The sequence below is a fragment of the Mustela putorius genome, unplaced genomic scaffold (genome assembly GCF_011764305.1).
Source record: "Mustela putorius furo isolate JIRA1106 unplaced genomic scaffold, ASM1176430v1.1 tig00000139_pilon_pilon_pilon, whole genome shotgun sequence".
In the NCBI taxonomy this organism is placed as follows: domain Eukaryota; kingdom Metazoa; phylum Chordata; class Mammalia; order Carnivora; family Mustelidae; genus Mustela; species Mustela putorius.
The window spans coordinates 2,162,249-2,180,415 of record NW_025421293.1 but is presented as its reverse complement, the minus strand read 5'-3'; the positions used below and the strand labels follow the sequence as shown (position 1 = coordinate 2,180,415).

The 18,167-nt window shown below is 56.2% G+C and overlaps 1 protein-coding gene across 1 annotated transcript in view; it reads left to right on the top strand.

Annotated features, from left to right (window-relative positions):
• Positions 1-633: 633 nt before the first annotated feature.
• GALNT17 (polypeptide N-acetylgalactosaminyltransferase 17) overlaps positions 634-18,167 on the top strand; it is a 419,652-nt gene continuing 402,118 nt past the window's right edge. The window contains exon 1 of the mRNA XM_004761697.3: positions 634-2,276. Coding sequence (XP_004761754.1) covers positions 2,039-2,276 — 238 coding nt within the window. The 5' untranslated portion in view covers positions 634-2,038. The remainder of the gene's footprint in view (positions 2,277-18,167) is intronic.

Here is an 18,167-nt window from a genome sequence, read left to right as displayed (position 1 = left end):
CTGTGGCAGGAAAAGGTCCCTTGGGGCTTTTTATGTGGCTTTTTCATTTGCCTGTTTTGTATTCACTTTTTGCAGGTGCTAGAAAGCAAAACACCAGGAAGACCCGACTGAACCCAGGCACTGAGTTCCAAGGGGCTAAAATTTTAAAGAACTGTTATTTTTTCAGGCACTCCTCTGTTAAAAATATCAAGTTAAAATGATAAATGCGCAACAAAAGCCCCACACGCCAAACCCCAAGCGCAGAAAGAAAAACTTCAGCGAGATCGGGGCGGTGAGGTGGAAACCACCAGAACGCTTGGCCTTCCCTGCCCGCTCTTTATGGGGGGCGGCCGCGTTCTCTCTGAGGCCCAGGGAAGTGAGTGGATCGAGAAGGGTCTTTGGATTCCGGCCTTCCCAGCGCCGGGCTGCGCGAAGAGGAAGAGGCCGTGGAGATCCGGCCGCCCGAACGTGCGTCGTGCGATGGAACGAGGGGGACGCGCCCGCGGCGGCGGGGACGGTCAGCATCTCGGCGCGGACAGAGCCCACCCAGCCCAGGGCGCGCGGCCCGGCTCCCAGAGCCGCAGATCCGGGTCTCCAGGCCAGGATTTCCCTCCAGCCATTCCCGGCCGCGCCGCGCGGAGCCGCGAGCGCACGGAGAGGGATGTCTTCATCGCGGCCCGGGATGGAGCGGCCCCGCCAGCCCCGCGGGCGCGGAGGCGCGGGGGTCCCTCCGACGCCGCCCGCGGCCCGCACGGCTTGAGCGCCCCCCCCGCCCCCCCGCGCGGCGCCCACTCTCCAGGCGCCCCCGCCCTTTCCGGGTGCGCGCGCACGAGCCGGCGACCGGGGAGCCGTGCGCCCGGCAGCTCCGGGGAGAGGCTGGCCCGCGGCGGCGGGGGAGGAGCTGGCGCCGCAGCCGGTCCCCGCGGGCCGCGCCCCGCCCTCCGCCGCCACCTGCGCGGCCCCCCCCCGCCCCCCGCCCGGGCTCCGCAAGCCGGGGCCGGGGCCGTGGGCGCTCTCGGTGCCGCAGCGGCGGTGTCCTGCGTCCGCCAATTAGGAGACTCGGCGCTCGGCTCCGCGGGCGCGGGACGAGCGGCGCGGCCGGTGCTGGCGAGCGGAGGGGGCGCCCGCGCGCGTCCCTGCGGCCGCGCTCCCCGCGCCGTTCCGGGAGGGGCAGGGAACTGCCGTGACTTTTGAGGTCCGACTCCTTCCGGCCGGCCTCGCGACGCGCCCGCTCGCAGCGAGGCCGGGGCGACCCGCAGGCCCCGAAGGCTCCCGGCGTGGGGCTGGGGCTTGGAACGCGTCCCGGCGCCCGCGGCGCTGTGCGCGCTGGTGAGTTCGCTGGCGGGGTGGGGTGTCCCCGGCGCGAGGGGCGGAGAGGACGTCGCGCTCTGCCCCTTGGCCCGCCCCTGGAGCTGCCCCCACTTAGAGAGTAACTGGGACTTGAGCGTGACTGCGGAGCCGCGAGGATGCGGGCGCCGGGCGCGGGCTTCCCCTCCGCCGGGTGCGACGGAGCGGGGCGGTGAGCGGAACAAAGGCGCTCGCCCGGGGTAGCGGGTCCGGGACCGGAGACCGCGCGCCGCGACGGCCGCCTGCGGACCAGGGTGGTGGCCGTGCTGCCCCAGGCGCGGCGCGCTCCCCGCGGGCGGGCGGCAAACCCGAGCCCGACACCTGCGCGCAGCTCCCGCCGCGGCGCCCGGGCAGCCCCGCTCCCGGCGACCCGAGGGCCAGCGCCGAGCCCCTTGCCGGTGCCGCGGAGACACCCCCGGCCCCCGGCGCTTCGCGGAGCCGCGGAGGCGCCCGAAGGGGCCGAGCGCCGCGAACTGAGCAGGCGTCTCCGGGAGCACTTCTGCACACCCAGCGCTTCCATGGGAGCGACTCCGCTGTCCCCCTGACCGCCCCGTCCTCCCCTTCGCCGGAGCGGCCGCGCTGCGGGGCCGCGAGCCTCTGGGGGCCCCGCCGGCCGTCCGGAGTGTGAGGCTCGCACGGGCCCCGGCTGCCCCGCGCCTCGCCGGAGCCCGAGGGGGCGCGGGTCCGGGGCGAGGGCCGGCGGGCGTGTTTGATGGCTTCACTGAGAAGAGTCAAAGTGCTGCTGGTGTTGAACTTGATCGCCGTGGCCGGCTTCGTGCTCTTCCTGGCCAAGTGCCGGCCCATCTCGGTGCGCAGCGGAGACGCCTTCCACGAGATCCGGCCGCGCGCCGAGGCGGCCAACCTCAGCGCGCACAGCGCCAGCCCCATCCAGGATGCGGTCCTGAAGCGCCTCTCGCTGCTCGAGGACATCGTCTATCGCCAACTGAACGGTAAGGACACGCGCCGGCGCCCACGGGGCTCTTCGCGGGCGGGCCCGGCACCCTTAAAGCCCTGGGGCCCTGCGCGCGGTGCCGGGAGCCGGTCCCTCCCGACTCCCGCGGGCTCCCCCTTCCCCTTTCTGCTCTGCCTGGCCCAGAAGGCCGGGGCTGCTGGAAAGAATGACCCGCTTCTTCTGTGGCCCAGCTGTAAGTTTGCTTTTATTGTGGAAACGTGTCAGTACAGCCGGCTCCCGGGCCCCCGCGTGCGGGAACGTTACCTGGAGACTCCGGCCGGACTGCAGAAGCCAGTCGCGCGGCGGCCGAGGGGGACGGGGCCGCTGGCCGGCTGACTTGGAGGAAGGAGCTCCTGCAGCTTCGCGTTCCGTGGGGTCAGACAGAGAGGGACACTGGCGGGCTTTCAGTGTCTGCAGAGTCAGGGCCTCGGGTGTGGAGCTAATGCGCTTCGGTAGTGAGTTGAGTGTGTCAGCCGGCTGGACAGCTGATAACCAGGACCCGTCCCTTCCTGCCGCCTGGGTGGAAGCTGCTGTTAAAAACACCTGGTTTCTCACCGGAGAGCAGCCTGAGGGCGACTGTTAGCAGTTCTTGGTGGGCTGGGGAGGCAGTGCTGCAGAGTGTAGCAAAGCGAGGCGTGCCATCCAATTAATGGCAGTTCTCCGAATCTGCCCCGTGTGAAACGTTCTCCTTCGTGCTTCTGGAGAAGGGGGGAGACTTTTGATGTGCCCTGACTACATCTGGCCTGGGGACTGTTAGGTCAGTGGACACGTGCTGTTCGCAAGGCCAGAGTGAGTGTCACCTACCTGAGTCCAGGCAGCTCCTGGGGGGTCCTTGGGGCTGGCACCCAAGGCAGATCCCAGGCTGCTGCCTACCCTCCTGAGCTTCTTCCAGAACCACTAATACTCATGAAGATCACGATAGTAACAATTGCTGTAACGTTTGCTCCCCAGTGATCCCTGCTGGGTCCTTCCAGGTGGGATACGGTCGGAACTCTGAGCATCATCTGAAATATCGCCTTGGTCTTCTTGGTGTCATGTCACAAGTGTCCAGGGGGTGTTTTCAACTTGTATCTGCCCCGGGTAGTTGCGTCTAGATAAATTAGAAGCTTATGGGGTGGGCCTTTGATTCGACTCAATACCTGCCAAAGACCCACCCATAAGACCCAAGATGGCCTGGGTCTCACTGTTATGCTGCATGCAGGGACACAAGTCATTTTAGAAGTGGTTTCAGTTAGGAAACAAAATTTGGTATAGCCACACTCCGCATGCCCTGAAGAGGAATAATAAAATCTAAATGGTATTTACTCAGCGCACACACATGCAGGGACTCCTTTAGTCTTCCTAGCAACCCCAGGAGATAGGGGCTGATACGGCCTGCTGAGTACCGCGCTCCGTCCCCTAGCCAGGGGGATCGCACTTGGATGGTCTGTTCCGGAACTGAGGTTCTTAGTGCACTGCGGCACTGGCCTGCCCCAGTCTGGCCTGTGTCAGAGTCGGACGGAGGGCGCGCTAAGTCACAGGCTCCTGGACCTCGGCCCTGCAGTCTCTGATTCAGTAGATCTGGGGTGGAGGCCTAAGACTTTACATCTGGGCTAGCTGGGGCCTGCGCCACGGCCCACTGCCTATGCGAGGCAAGCAAAGAGGAAAACCTATTCGCCCATCAGTGCCCGCCGGTTGGGGTTGGGGTTGGGGTGGGAACTTCTGAGAAGCCGAGAGCCTGCTTCACGTGGCAGGGGTGGGGGGTGTTGGGCTTCTCTGCATGTGTGCTCTTCGGTCATGTAAGCAGTCCTCTGGGGACTGAGGGACATGCCTGGCCCTTGGGGCTGGTTGGGTTGGCCGCCATGTGGTGGGAAGACGGAGCTTTCTGGACTTGCAGCCTCTGAGGAGGGACTGGTGGGAAGACTGGCTTCAGAGCCTTTCCTGGGCCAGGAATTCCGGCCGGGACTCGGTGGGTGCTGTCTTCCTGGCTGCTGAGCGTAATCTGGAGCGAAGGGAAGCCCAGAGGAAGAGGGCAGGGCGGAGTCAGGGCGTGGGGAGAAGCCTCCGACCCACCCTGACCGCCGTGCCCGTGCTCGTCCTGGGCATTGTGTGTCCCACCTGTGGATGCCGTAGCCCGCCGGGGCTGCAGGGGACGGGGGCTGAGGGTGGCGAGGGCTCCTGGGACCTGGACTCCAGTGTCCACTGGCTCTGCAGCCTGTCTCTATCCCTTGCTCCTGAAGGAGAAGGAAACCTTGACCTTGGTGTTCTTTATTCCTCGGGAATTAAAGGTGGCCTGTGAGCACCAGGCGTCCCGTAGGAGCAAGGCGGCTGGGGTCCAGCCCTCCTGGTACAGAGCGCAAGCTGACCTGTTCAAGGCTGCTCAGCCTTCCTTTGAACCCTTAGGAAGCTCCAGCAGGAGGCACTCCTGGAGAGCTCTACCCCTCCCTGGCCCTGAGCACTGCTGTCCGGAGGGGCTCCTCCCCCCAGGAACAGGTTTCCTAGGGTGTCCTGACAGGCCCCTCCACCACCCCCGCCCTCCGGGCTTGGAGGAAGGGGGCCCCAGGCTTCCTTAGAATCAGCCTCTCTGCTAACATTCTCAGTGCCCAGATCCCGAATCCTGTCCTTGGAAAAACAGTTACCGGCTGTTGCGCCTGTTGTGTTTTTCTTACCGCAGGCTGGGAACTCGGAGATGCAGGGAAATCACACGGAGATGAGTGAGTTAGGTTTCCCCCTCCGGACTCTGTCTGGCCCCTGCTTTCCCATTCTTCCGGCAAGTCCCCCACGGCTGCCCCTGGGTGTTACGTGGGACACTCTGCCCCGTGCCCTGGGCCTGGTCTCTCGTGGTGGCGTTGCAATGATCACACGTGGGTCCAGCTCTCTGCGTGGGAAGCCTCACTCCCCAAGGGCCCAGCTTCCAGCAGCTCTTTCCTGAGGAATCCTGGGCAAGCCTAGGGGCTGCTAGTCAGGGCCGGCCCCAGCCAGCGGCAGCCAGAATGTCCCAGGTTCCCACTTGCCAGGGCCTTCTGCCTTCCCCAGCCTGACCCATCTGCTCGCAGGAAGGCCCAGATTTGCCTTCGGACTGTGGCCTCCACAGGTCAGCCCCAGCCTTGGGGACGACGTCCGGGTTTGCTGTCCCAGCTCCCTTCCTGTATGCCTCCATCCTTTAAAGTTCGGGTCAAGGTCCTTGCCGTGGGGTTGGGAGTGGGGTCGAGGGCGGGGTTGTGCCAGGCCACGCGTCTGGGCTCCTCCTGCTCCGAGGTGCGTGAACTTTCTTGTCATACGTGTTCATGCATGTTCTTGTGCTTCCCTGGGTTTGTCTTTTGAGGCCAGAACTGGATGGTTCGCTTTTCAAGGGCTTGAACCATTTTTTGGACTTTTTAATACCACGTCCGTCTTTCAGGCCTTAACCAATAGCACCTTGTACGGGATGCGGTTGGTCCATTGGATGGGAGCTAGTTTTAGGAGGGAAATAGTCTCCACACTGTCCTGGCTGGGTTGGGCTGGGTCGGGCAAGGGGGAGGGAGCTAGAAAGACTTGCCTGGGGAGACCAGGCAGTGTGAGGAAGCCATCTGTCTCCACCGTCTTAGCTGCGCCCTCCTGAGGCTGCCCTGGTCCTTCCCTGTCCTGACTGAAGGGCTCCAGTCCCTCCGGAAGACTTTGGAAGGGAAGCCGTTGCCCGGCATAGGGAAAAAAGCATTTCAGTATATTTTCTTTCAATCTGTGCTTTCTTATAACACAAATATGGTTTTGTATTCCTTTTTTGGGAGAAGAAAATTCAGTCATATTTACTGTAGAAAATTTGGAAACTCTCAAAGGGTTCCATGAGAGAAAAATAATGCTGTGTTGAAATATTTTATGGAACAGTGACTTCGTGGTTCAGGCCGAGCATTAGGAACCGCGGACCTGGGGACGGATGGAGTTCTTGTGGGGTTTCTCATGGGACTCTGCACAGGACTTGTCCGCTTCCTGCCCCTTCTGGGGATGTCATTTGCTTCTCTCATTCTGGAGCGGAGAAAGAGGTGACAAGCAGAGATGCTGTGTGACTTAGCCAGGAGGACACAGCCAGGAAGGGCAGTGCTGAGATTTCCCGAAGCCTGGGTGTTTTCCCCAGCCCAGGGCCGTCCCGAGGAGTCAGGGTGAAGACAGCGTTTCCCTGTCCGCCCTGCCCCATGCCAGCCCCAAGCTCTGGCTGGCGACCCCCTCCCGCACCGCCCACCCCACCCCTGTGCGGTGAAGCCCAGGGCAGCTCTGTCATAAGAGGAAAAGCGATCGATTCAGGTTCGCTTCCAAATTTAGATTTCAGGAGGATATTGAGCAGAAGCGGGGTGGCTTGGAGAAACTGACAGTCTTTGTGGGAACGGAGAGAAGCCAGAATGACCCTTCGGAGTCCTGCCCCCAGGCCTTTGGGGCAGATGGGGTGTGAGCTGCGGAAATCCCACAGGGGCCCCGGGGTGCCGGCCCTGGCACAGCCCCCCCACAGCCTGACAGCCCAGGACAGCCAGGCAGAGGCCGAGATCTGCTCTCGGAGGCCTCCAGGTGGAGTCACAAAGAGAGGGTTGGCATTTTGAAGGCGCTTCTTCATGAGGCCTGGGGTTGGCCTGGAGACCCCAGAACTGCCTGGGACAGGCCCTGGCTATGGGAAGGAGGGAGGTGGTGGGGAGGAGGAGAGGGCAGATGTTTGTGTTAAAATCACAAATTTTACACAAGGAGCGTCAGACGGAGGCCAGGGCAGCTCGGGCCTTCACGGGGTGCCCAGTCAGTGGGGCCAGGGTCTGGGCGCGGGGCGGGCGGGCGGGCTCCCTTCCTTTCCCTCTGATGCACGGCCGGCATCTGGAGCAGCCACCTGTCCTGCGGGATGGGGAGCCCTCGGAGGCAGTGTGTGCGACAAGCGCCCTCCTGGCAGGCTTGGCCGCCACCTGCCCAGCCCCAGAGGTGGTGGGCAAGAGGCCACCGTGCCATTCTCAGGGAAGAAACCCAACCCCCTGACCTTTGCTGTTGCCAAATCGGGAGTGTCCTTTGTGGACAGGAAGGAGGCTTGGTAATTAGAGCCAGAGGCAGCCACGGGAGGAAGGGGCCATGGGCGCTGTGAGGCGCATGGCAGACAACGAAAATCTGGGATCAGATAGCCGGCAAGTCTCTTCTAAGAATATACAATTGGAAAAAAAAACCCAGAAGTTTGCTCACTTGGGCATCAGGCAGACTGGACTGGATGACCGATTCTGGTCCCTATTAGCTCCATGACCTTGGGCAAAGCATGTCATCTCTCGACTGAGAAAGGGGGTCCTTGTAAGGCCAGACAAAATGGGACTCGGAGCAGACAGGCCAAGCCCCGAGGCCTGGCGTGTGGCAGCTGGGAGCGCTCAGGCGTCTGGAAGGAAGCGACCCTGCCCGCCTGCCTCCGTCCCGTCCTGGATGCTGGGAGCCACTCTAGCTCATAGCAGGTGCCCAGCAGATATTTCTGGCCTAAATGCACGACGAGCCGCTAGCCATGCTTTGTGGCAGACTGTGGTCATTGTTGTCTGCGGTGTGACTCTTCAGAGGGACAATAGCAAGTCCTTTTCCTTCTCACTTGCCTGGATTGTGAATTAATGGGGATCCGTCTCTCCTCTTGTGTTTGTCTGAGGCCAAATTCTGTTCCCTTCTTCTTTCTCCTTTCTCCCTCTCCCACTTGACTTACAAAGATGATGCCTTTGGGTGATGCTTGTGAGACCGAGGAGAAGAGATGGGCCTCTACACCTCGGACCCCAGGACAGAAGCTCACGTGTATTATGGGCACTGGCGGGCGTGGGCTGGGGATCAGGATACGGAGGGGGCAGACATCTGTGGTCTCAGTGGAAAGGTGCGTTGGTGGTCTTACCAGGGACACATGAGGTCCTGGAAGAGTTGCTGGCGTGAGTATGGGGCTGAGGCCTGGACGGGCACGTGGGGGGTGCTTGGCCGGTGAGTGTTGAACTTGAACCTGAGGACTCAGAGGTTTTGACAGGTGCACCTCAGAACACAGGTGGTCAGAGCTCCCCTCTCCGGCTTTGCTCTACTGGGGGACCTGACGGGGAAGCAAGTCCCACACAATGGTCCGGGCCCAGGCCTGGGAACCCACAGGGTGGCCGGCATGGCGGGCAGCAGGGACAGAGGCAGAAACGTGGGCGGGGACCCAAGGGAGGCCGCACCGCAGGAGCTTGCCGGTGAGGTGGGGCTGGTCTTGGAGGAGCAGGTGGGTCCCACTACCCCATCTGGACTCGGCGGCACGGCTGTGTTGTAGGGGCAGAACCTATGTCCCCAGCTGCTGCCCAAGGGACCAGAAGGTGGAACCTGGAAGTCCGGGAGAGCCAAGGCTGCGCAGGATGGCCTTTGACTAGGAGCTGCCCCTCAGCTGGGGGTTGGGGGGAGGGGTGGCCCCTCAGAGAGGGTGGAGGGTGGGGGAGAAGAGCCTTCCCTCCGTCCCCCTGCCCCCCTTTCCTGATGCCTACAAGTCGTGAAGAAAATGCAGGACTCGTTTGGTTGAAAGACCTTCTTCTGCCATAGTTATTGTTGCTCACGGGTCTCTAGTCTAGTCCGACACAAGGATGACAATTGGCTTAGCCACTGAGAGAGAAGTTTTCCCTTTTAATAACGTCCCTGTCATTGCTAACTGCTGAGCCTCTGCCTCGCCATGCATGAGTAATAACCCGCCGCCGTAATTGCGGGCGGCCACATCCACACAGCAGCACCGAGCGTGCCGACAGTTGATAGGGAGGAAGGTTCCACAAGAGCCTCCTTCCGTCCTCGCCGCAGACACAATGGCTAATTGTGTGATTAGTGTTTACTGAGGGGTGTCTAATGGTAAGACATGCCTTGTTAGGTGCTGTCCGTCCCTGTGGAGAGTGCACTGAACTCATGGGGCCCTGGGGTTCTAGTTCTACCCTCTTTCTAGGGACCAAACTTCATGTGTGTATAAACTGAGAGCTACATGACTGGAGGGTCCTTTAACTCGCAGATTATGAGCACCCCCCCATCTTATTAAAACCTCCCGCATTCTCCAACAGCCGTTCAGAATCCCTTTAATCCCTGAAACTTCGCTGTCACCCTGTCAGAATTAATTGTCCTGTGTTCTGGGCTCTTACAGTGCTTTGCATGGGCCGGCTTTTAGCCCTTGTTCATCTCTGCCTTGCATTATAACGAAGTGTTAACGTGGTCAGAGCTAAGAGTTTGCAAGAGAATACATTTTATTCATTTCTAAAAATCCTTCTCTGTGTCATTTAGGAATTAATTCATCGTGGAATGGGCTCTCTCTTGACAAGCCCAGAAGCAGTGGTGGCTAGGATTGGTTGGGCATCGTGAGGTCATTATGATGACATAATTTTATGACATTATATTTCGCCTGGTCTTCATGGTTGCAAGATGGCTGCGGTAGTGCCAGACATTGCATCTTTGTGCAAGGAGGGAAGTGGCCGCATCTCCTATTCTCTAATCTGGGAAGAAAATCTTCTCCAGGAGTGTCTCTGGCATGCTCTGCTCATGGTCTGGAAAATGGTCAAATGACCAGCTTTGCTTCAAGAGAACTTTCTGGAGAAAGTGAGGGTAGCTGAGGCAAAAAAACCAAAGAGGGAATGGGGTTTACATTACGAATCCACGGTGTCTGCCATCCCTTCCACACTCCCGATGCTTTTTCAGTGAACATTAAAATGAAGCAAGACTCTTGGCCAACCAGAAACCAATTACCTAGAATAAAGTCCTGGGCATCTTGGTTAACTGAAATTTGTCTTGAAGGCATCTCATAGATGGAAACTGTAACCATGTTTTGTCATTTTTGTGTCTCTGAAACGTTCATTTTAGGGTTGGTAATGTGTCATCGTTTAACTGGTAGCATTTTTTCTCCATAAAAATGGTATAGCTTGGGATGCCTGCATGGCTCAGTCATTAAGCATCTACCTTCGGCTCAGGTCATGATCCCAGCATCCTGGGATCGAGTCCTGCATCCGGCTCCTTGCTCAGCAGGAGCCTGCTTCTCCCTCTGCTTCTGCCTGCCATTCAGCCTGCCTGTGTGTGCTCCCTCTCTCTCTCTCTGACAAATAAATAAATTTTTAAAAAATGGAAAAAAAATTGTGTAACTTGCAGTCAGAGTTCTCTGAGGTTTGGTGAAGTACAATGTGTACTATTGTACGTAGAAGGTACAATATGCATGTGGTATTATCGTATGTATCATATGTAGTACGTACATATGTATACCAGAGTTTACCTGCACAGTGGTTTTATTGAGCACTTGATACATACCAAGTGTTTTGTGCTCCTGAATTGTACGTCAGGTACGTGTCCTGTGAAGCCCATTTTACATACTAAGGAAGCTGAAACTCAGAAAAACAGGTAAGTCATCCAGAGACACTCACCTGCTGCCTCTCTCTGTCTCCCTTTGCGAGACGGACGCTCGCTGCCTCCTGGGTACGCCAACACCCAGTCCTGATCGGCGTTGGTGGCTGGCCCGGGGGATTGCCGAGGGACAGGCCTGGGGGCTCAGTGGCAGAATGGCGGCCGCGAACCTTCCTCCCTCCCTTCCTTCCGGTTTGGCAGTTACCAGTGTGTAAAGTTGTGAAGCTGTTAGTTCTAGGGCTCTAAATTATGCTGCGAGAGCTTTAAATCCAGCCCATAATTAGAACAAAATGTGAGAAAAGTGAAATTGATATTAAGTTAATTAAAAGGCTTTGCTTATATTTGCAAGGAAATTAGCACGACGAGAGTGCTGACAAGTGCACATTGTTAATTTCTTCTTCGTTTGGGCAACTCTCAGCAGGCCCAAGGCAAGCTTTGTTCTCGGCTTCTGCCCTGTGCCCTCTCCACAGTCCAGTCTCCAACTTGTTGGTATTCACGGTGGCTTTAATTGGGCAAGAGCAGTGTCATCTTGCGAGGGTTGTTTTTTAGTGGAACCAGGCCTCAAGTCGGAGCCACACCATCCAGCCAAGGGCCCGGGCCCGGACGGATGTGTGGGGCTTTGGAGGTTGGGGACGCACCTGCTTCTGGGAAGCCGATGCCATGCGCTGATGTTCCCTCTGGTTCCAGCTCACCCTTCTCGTGTCTGTTCACCATCCTGACCTGTGCGAGAGACCAGAGCTTGAGTATGTGGTATAGGACTGTAGCTTGGAGCTCCTGGGAGGTAGGAACAAGGCTTTCTGACGGTGCCGTTTAGACCAGATCAGGGTCTACGTTAGGGCCGCTGACATCAGGCAGCTTAGAACACTCCTGTCTCCAGTCGGGCTGGTGGGACTAATGCTCTTGTTCACCAAGAAATTTGTCTTGGGCACCGAGCTCACCTTCGGCCTTGCCTGCGGGTAAGTGGGGGCCATGGGACTGAGTTCTGGGTAGAAGGTGGGTGGAAGTGATGTTTCTCACTGTCAGGCTTGGTCCCCCGTGTCCCCTGCGGGGTCCCCCATGCTTCTTTACCCGTTCATGGTGGCCTTGGAGTCTGCATCTAAGCGGCATCTCAGATGGAAGGACCCTCAGTCTGTGAGTGACTGGGTAGAACACATCCCCCAACTCTGAAGCTCTCTCCCGATGTCCCTGTGCCTTTGGACCGTTGTGTTAAGCCGCTGAGATCTTGGAGCTTCGCTGTTACAACAGCTAGTGTTAATCCTGACGGATTCAGTCAGGCAGAGCCGGAACCCTGGTCTCCCCAAGTGACAGGCCGGCCTGTCTACTCCAGGTCTCTACCTTGATTAATATGACCAGCAGGTACTCGTTGAGCTAAACAATAAGTGGTTTGGGGTACGGTGGTCGGCTTGGAATCCATCTGGCTCTGGACCAGCTTCTCTGTCTGATCTGTTGGCTTTAAGAAAAGAGTCTTGTTCTCAGTGTCCCGGTGTTCTATTTACGGAGTGATGGAATGATTGTAATCATCCCCTACTTATGCTCCATGTTGGAGCTGAGGGATAAGTATTGAAATACAGCTAAGTTGTTTGCAATTATAAAGAACTAAATAATATATGCATTGTCTTTATTACAGCTTCTGCTGATAGGAACTGGCATTTTTCAAGATGAGACAAACTGAAAAGGTTAGCTTAAGAATTAGCAATTTAAAAAATCATGATCTTTGCTGCCACTGCATTTTAAATCATGCAAACATTTATGTTTGTGCCAAAGTTCCACAATTTCCTTTAGAGCAATTACTGAAATGCATTCACAGGATAAAAATGGAGTTCAGGGAAGAATATTTAAGAGCTCTTTAATGATGTTACAAACTTTGCTAATTTGCCAAGTTGTTCTAAAATCCACTTTGATTTTTTTTTTTTCTCTCTCCCTACCCATCTTCCTGCCATTGAACTGATTCCAGAAGGTTTGAAGAAGGGGGCTGCAACTTCCATTAAAATAGACAAATCTTATAAAATATCTTTTCAAGGACTTCGTGTCTTCTTTCATTAGCTGAAGGTGAACACTCAGAAAGAGACAAGAACCCTTGGGCTGTGTTTACTTGCACAAAGCAGTTCAGGGAGCAAACAAAAGCCAAACAGGAGTTACTAAGTGGGTGGTTTGAAAAGTCTTTTTTGCTCCTCATCGGCTGGTGTTCTAGAGCCTTGGGTGGGGGAGCAGACGCCCAAGTGTCCTCTCTCTCCCCTCCCTCTCTCAGAGGTCAGCTTGGCACAGCTGCTGCCAGTGAAGGGCGTGTGGCCCCCACCACCTGGAAGCTGGGGGATGGCTCTAGCTTCTTTGTCAGGGCCCTGGAAACCCACATCTGTCCTTCTGCTTCCCCACAAGAGGGGATCTCACGTTCATGGTGCCCAGTTTTGTTAAGAGTGTAATAAGTTCTTGGTTGCCCCTCTGGGATGCTTCTTTTGAAAGCTTCATCTCCAGCAAAGAAAGTTCAATGCCCCCGAGTTCCGGAGGAGGAGAGCCAGCCATGCAGCCCTGCCCCCCGCCTCCCCCCACCAGCTCCCTACTTCCCCAACCACGGGCTCTCCTGGGGGGCACCACGCCGTGAACTGAACATGGGCCTTGAAGTCCATAGATTTTCCCAGACTTTCTATGACTACATAACAAAGCCAAGCCACACCCTTCAGGGTCGCTGCGCCTCAGTTTACCTAGCGGGAACACAGCAGCTGCTCATAGACATACGATAAAGACTAGACAAGATGGCATTTGTAGAATACCTTGGAGAGTGCCCGGAGGCCGGAGAATGTTGGTGAATGATCCTGGGATCACTGTAGCAGGGGTGGCCAGAGCCGTTGGGGCTCCCTGGACCAAGACAGTTAGCCGCTCTGGGACTGCTTGTCTCCCCAGCGAAGCCTGGAGGGGATCTAACCTGTGTTGAAGTCCTGTGATTTTATGGATCAGACCAGTGATTCAGAAGTGCCTTTTCATGTAAACGGCGGTTGGTCCACTCTGGATTTCCATTTTGGGGCATCAAGGGAAAGTGTAGTCTAAAGGAACGGGAAAGGGCTTTTGTAGGTGTGGTGGTTTTAAAATGTATCTGCAAGTTCTTTGACGCCGTTCCCGGCTTAAAAGGCACACTAATTGCCTTCCCCTTGAGTCTTACTGGCTGGCCTTAGTGACCACCTTCTCGAGGCTGGAGGCCAGTGGAAGGGGTGTTGCAGGACCTCGGAGGCTGGATCTAAGGGGTGGCGGAGGGTCCCCCAGGCACTCTCTCTGGGGATGTGTATCTTTGTCGTCTTGGGCCACAGTCAGAAATCAGGCCTTCCTAAAGCCACTGCTCTGGGAGGGGGAGAGACTCTCCCAGAAAGGGGGAAGGATCGGGGGAGGGGAAGAGCGCCAGAGGGTGCAGCTCCCGGCTGCTTTTGTCTTTGGGGGGGGGGGTCAGACACGAGAGTGAGCGAGTGAGCGAGCTTCAATCCACCGCACCCCACCACCCTTCCCGGCTGACCCCCCGCCCCCGCCCCACCTGTTCCGGCTGCCCCCACCCCTCCCCCATTTCCTCTTCGCAGTCCCCCTCCCCAGGGAGCCCCGCAGCCCCCCCGCCCCCCATGCTACCTTTCCCCTCTCCCCACCTCCCCTCTTCCACCCTGCCTCACCCCACCTTGGCCTGCGAGCCTCCCGGCCCTGATGCCAGGTGGAGCCAAGAGTGGCGGTCCCCACGCCCAGGCTCTGCCCAGATTGCAGATTTGGGACCCAAATCAATGTGGTCATCATTTCAAGCCAGTAACTTTGGGGTTGGTTTGTCGTCCAGCAGTTAATAACCGGAACACCGGGCCAGTACCCTTGCGCTCGATAAAGTGTCCTTTTTTCCTTCCGACCCACAAGAAGTAAGGCATTCCCAGTGACGATGGCGTCGAGGGGCCGACAGGAGCACATGACACAGTAGCTAACATCGGCAGCGCGTGCGCCTCATGGACCCAACACTGGGCCTGAGACTTTGTATGGACGTCAAAGTGGGTCATGGATCATGGATTTTTTTTCCCCTTAAGTCTCAGGTTTGTGTGCCACCGACGGACTGTGGACAGCAGCCTGATTGCTGCAGAGCCGGTCGGCTGGCCGAGAGCTTCAGCGTCTTGTAGCACGTCTCCGGCTTGGCCTGGAGGGCCAGGCACCATGGCTGTGCCCCCCTCCCCCGAGCATCTCCTTGAGCATCATGGCCAGACTCATGGACCCTCACACCCGAGTTTCTGACATCCCGCTGTTTCAGGTCTTTGAGGAGGTACAGGAATACATTCGACAGAGCTTGTGTCGACAGGAGACAAAGGATTTTTCTACTTGTGGGGGGGCAGGGGAGTCCAGAATGTTCTTCTACAAAGAAGACACAGACGGCAAACCTGCAGAGCACCTTATTCCCCAGAAGTTGAAATAAATACTGTAAGCGTCTCATCTTCTAGTGAAGTAGACTGGGGAGTAGGCGGCTTGTCTGGACTCTGGTCTTAGAACGAAGACATAAATCAGCATCTCGCTTTGCCCAGGCTGAGAACATTGTATTTCGGTTCTAACTTGGACACATCGTGCCTATGGCTTTGCCACTTCCTTACTCCAGAGCCAGGGCACCCAGAGGCCAGTGGTTCCCATGCCGGTCTGAGCTTCCTACTGGTGAAGACGCTTGGGAAACTGGCAAAACTTTGGGGGAAAGTCCTGGTTCCCAGATCCCTACCCCCTGAGGGTTCACATTTTGCGGATACCCCGTGTCAGACTTGGCTTTGGAAATCCTTCTTTTTCGAAAGCTCGGTGGGTGATTCTGAGGAGCAGGTGGGAGCCACAGACGGGGCGGCCGCCGTGCCTTGAAGTGCTCCCTTCTCTTTTCCTGGAGGCAGAAGCTTTCACGCCTTCCTACCTGCGGAAGGCTTCGTGGAGGGTTTCAGTGTCTGCATCTCTAAAAACATTGATTCCGCAGGGCTGCTGGGAGGCTTGGATAAGTTTATTCACGTGGGATGTTTGATACATTCCTGGCTTCTTGTAGATACATTTTTTTTTTAAACCTCCCAACACAATTAACATTGTTGCCAGCATTTGCCTCTTCATTTCAAGAGCAGAAATATACCTTCAAAACCGATCTTCTCTTTCTGTTACTGCCAGAACACTGAACGTGAGAACTACCTTCACCGTCCGAGCGTGTTGCTGGGACCCCAGCAGGTGGCCTCCCCTTTTGGGGCTCACGGTGGGCCCCCGTTCTGCCCTCACCACGCCTGCCTCTCCCGCCATCCAGATGTCTTGGGTTTGGATAAGCTGGGTGTGGGTGGCTGTGTTTCATTGTTTGCTGGGAGTGCAGTTCTACCTTTTTATGGAAAACCTGCTTGTCACCTGGTGTTTGCTCAGTCAGTTTGCTGTAGTATTAACTCTGGTTTTACAAGGCGCTGCCTTCCATCTTTGTTCTCAGACTTTGTTCTCACACCCCGGCTCCCCCCCTCCCCTTGTGCTCCCTCTTCCTGGTGTAGCCCTACACCCTGGGTAAGACCTGGGAATGGGCCTCGGCTTGGTTTCCCCCTCCAGGCTCTGCTGGGAGGCGTCCGTGCTGCATGGGGCCACCCGTGCTTGGTCCTCAGCCACCCCACGCCCTCCATTCGTCCAAGTTTTGTCTTCGTCCCCGGTAATGCTTCTCACCCCTTAGCACCAAGTGCCTTTCCTGAAGAAAGCCGCCTGTCATCTCGGAGTTCCTGAAAGTGATGGGGATGTGTTTGGACGCGACAGTTGAGACTCGAAGAAGGCACATTTCTGCAGTATGCAGAAACCTTCCAGAACTGATGAATTTCTTTTCCCCCTAATCTTGGGTGCTGTCTTGCCCACCTCTAATGGCATGCTTGCCTGCTCGTGGCTTTCTCCCTACCTTGAGTCTTTCTAAAGCGTTCAACTTGGTTTTCACCGAGACAGTCACTCTCTTTTTTTATCCTAACTCATAATGTCATCCCTTTATGTAATTTAATAGAATTACATAATTACAGTAACAAGCACAGCTGGTACGGGGAGGTTTGGGAAAAAGGCAAGGGACTGTTGGCAGGTACACAGCTCAACTGGTGAGAGCAGAGGCAGGCCGCCCACGAAATCGAGGGGTCCCTTCCAGCCTGGTGACCGTGCGCCGGGGTCTGTCGGTCTGTCTGCCTCTCCTGCTTTACGGAGGTGACGGAGGATGGCAGCCTGGTGGTCTCTGTGGCAGTTAAGAGAGCATTCCTGGGATCAACTTAGCACATTCACTGTGATAAGTCAGGAAACAGGGAACAATAGAAATGCGAGAATAAAATTGTTATAGCTCAACGGCATTAAGATAAGAGCATCTTCTTTCTTCCCTGTAAACACTCTTGTGTCTTTAAGATCATGCTTGCCTATAAATGTTTGTGTCTTGTGCTTTCTCTTACATTTTTAGATAAACATTTCCCTGAGGTGTTATCAAACACCTCGTCAACATTAATTTTAGTTATATGGTATTTTCATACAGTGGTTTTACCCTAAGTCTCTCTCTCACCTCCCTATAGGCAGAGAATCCAATTGATGCAATGGGAGAAATTTCAGAGTTTTTCCTTCCTCTGTAGGCAGAAACCCAGTTCTTCCCTCCTGTGTCTCTCCTGTGTGTCTCCTTCGTGACTCACAGGGAACCCTTCATTTCTGACACTTGTGGTCACCGAATGTCAGGGTGTTTCCCCACACTTAGCAGTTCTCTGTGCCTCCATCTAGGGCTCCCATAATTCAACTCAATTCTGATACTGTCTGCCTGGGGGTAGCGTCAGATGACCCCGCTTAAGGGCTCAGTCCCACAGGACTGTCCCCTCCACTAATTCAGATGTCAGTGCTAAGCCAGAGTTTCCAAGGACTCCCTCTCGGATTTGGTTAATTTCCTAGAGCACCTCATGAAACGCAGAAACATTTTACTTACTTTTATGGGGTTGTTAAAAAAGGATAGGGTAAAGGAGACAGTTGAATATCCAGATGGAAGAGATGTGTGTAGGGCAGGACGGTGAGAGCGTCGGGGGCCGTTCTGGGCATGCCAGTCTCCCAGCCCCTCCATGTTCACCAACCCACAAGCTCTCCTGATCTTGTGCTTTGGGGATTTTATGGAGGCTTCATCCCACAAGCAAGATCAACCATTAACTCTATTTTTACCCCTTCTGGGATGTAGGGCCGAAAATTCCAAGCTCCAGTTATGGTTCCATCTTTCCGGAGACCAGCTCTCATGCAGGAGCCCACCTAGAGTCACCCCATTAGAGCGAGATACTCCATCACCTGGGAAAATCCTGGGTGCCTTGGGAGCCTTGTGTTGGGAACCAGGGTCAAAGATCAAATACTAGAACAAAAGATGCTCCTACTGCTCTTGTCACTTAGGAAATTACAAGAGTTTGAGGAGCTCTGTGCCAGGAGCTGGAGCCAGAGACCAAATTTATATTTTCTATGATCTCCTTCCAAATTTTTATTATAAATAATGGTGTGATGAGCATCTTTCTATGTAGAATTTTGTATCTGGTATCAGATAGAAGTAGTATCATGTGGAATTAGTAAACCAGAAGGTTTAAGGGCTTTTTAA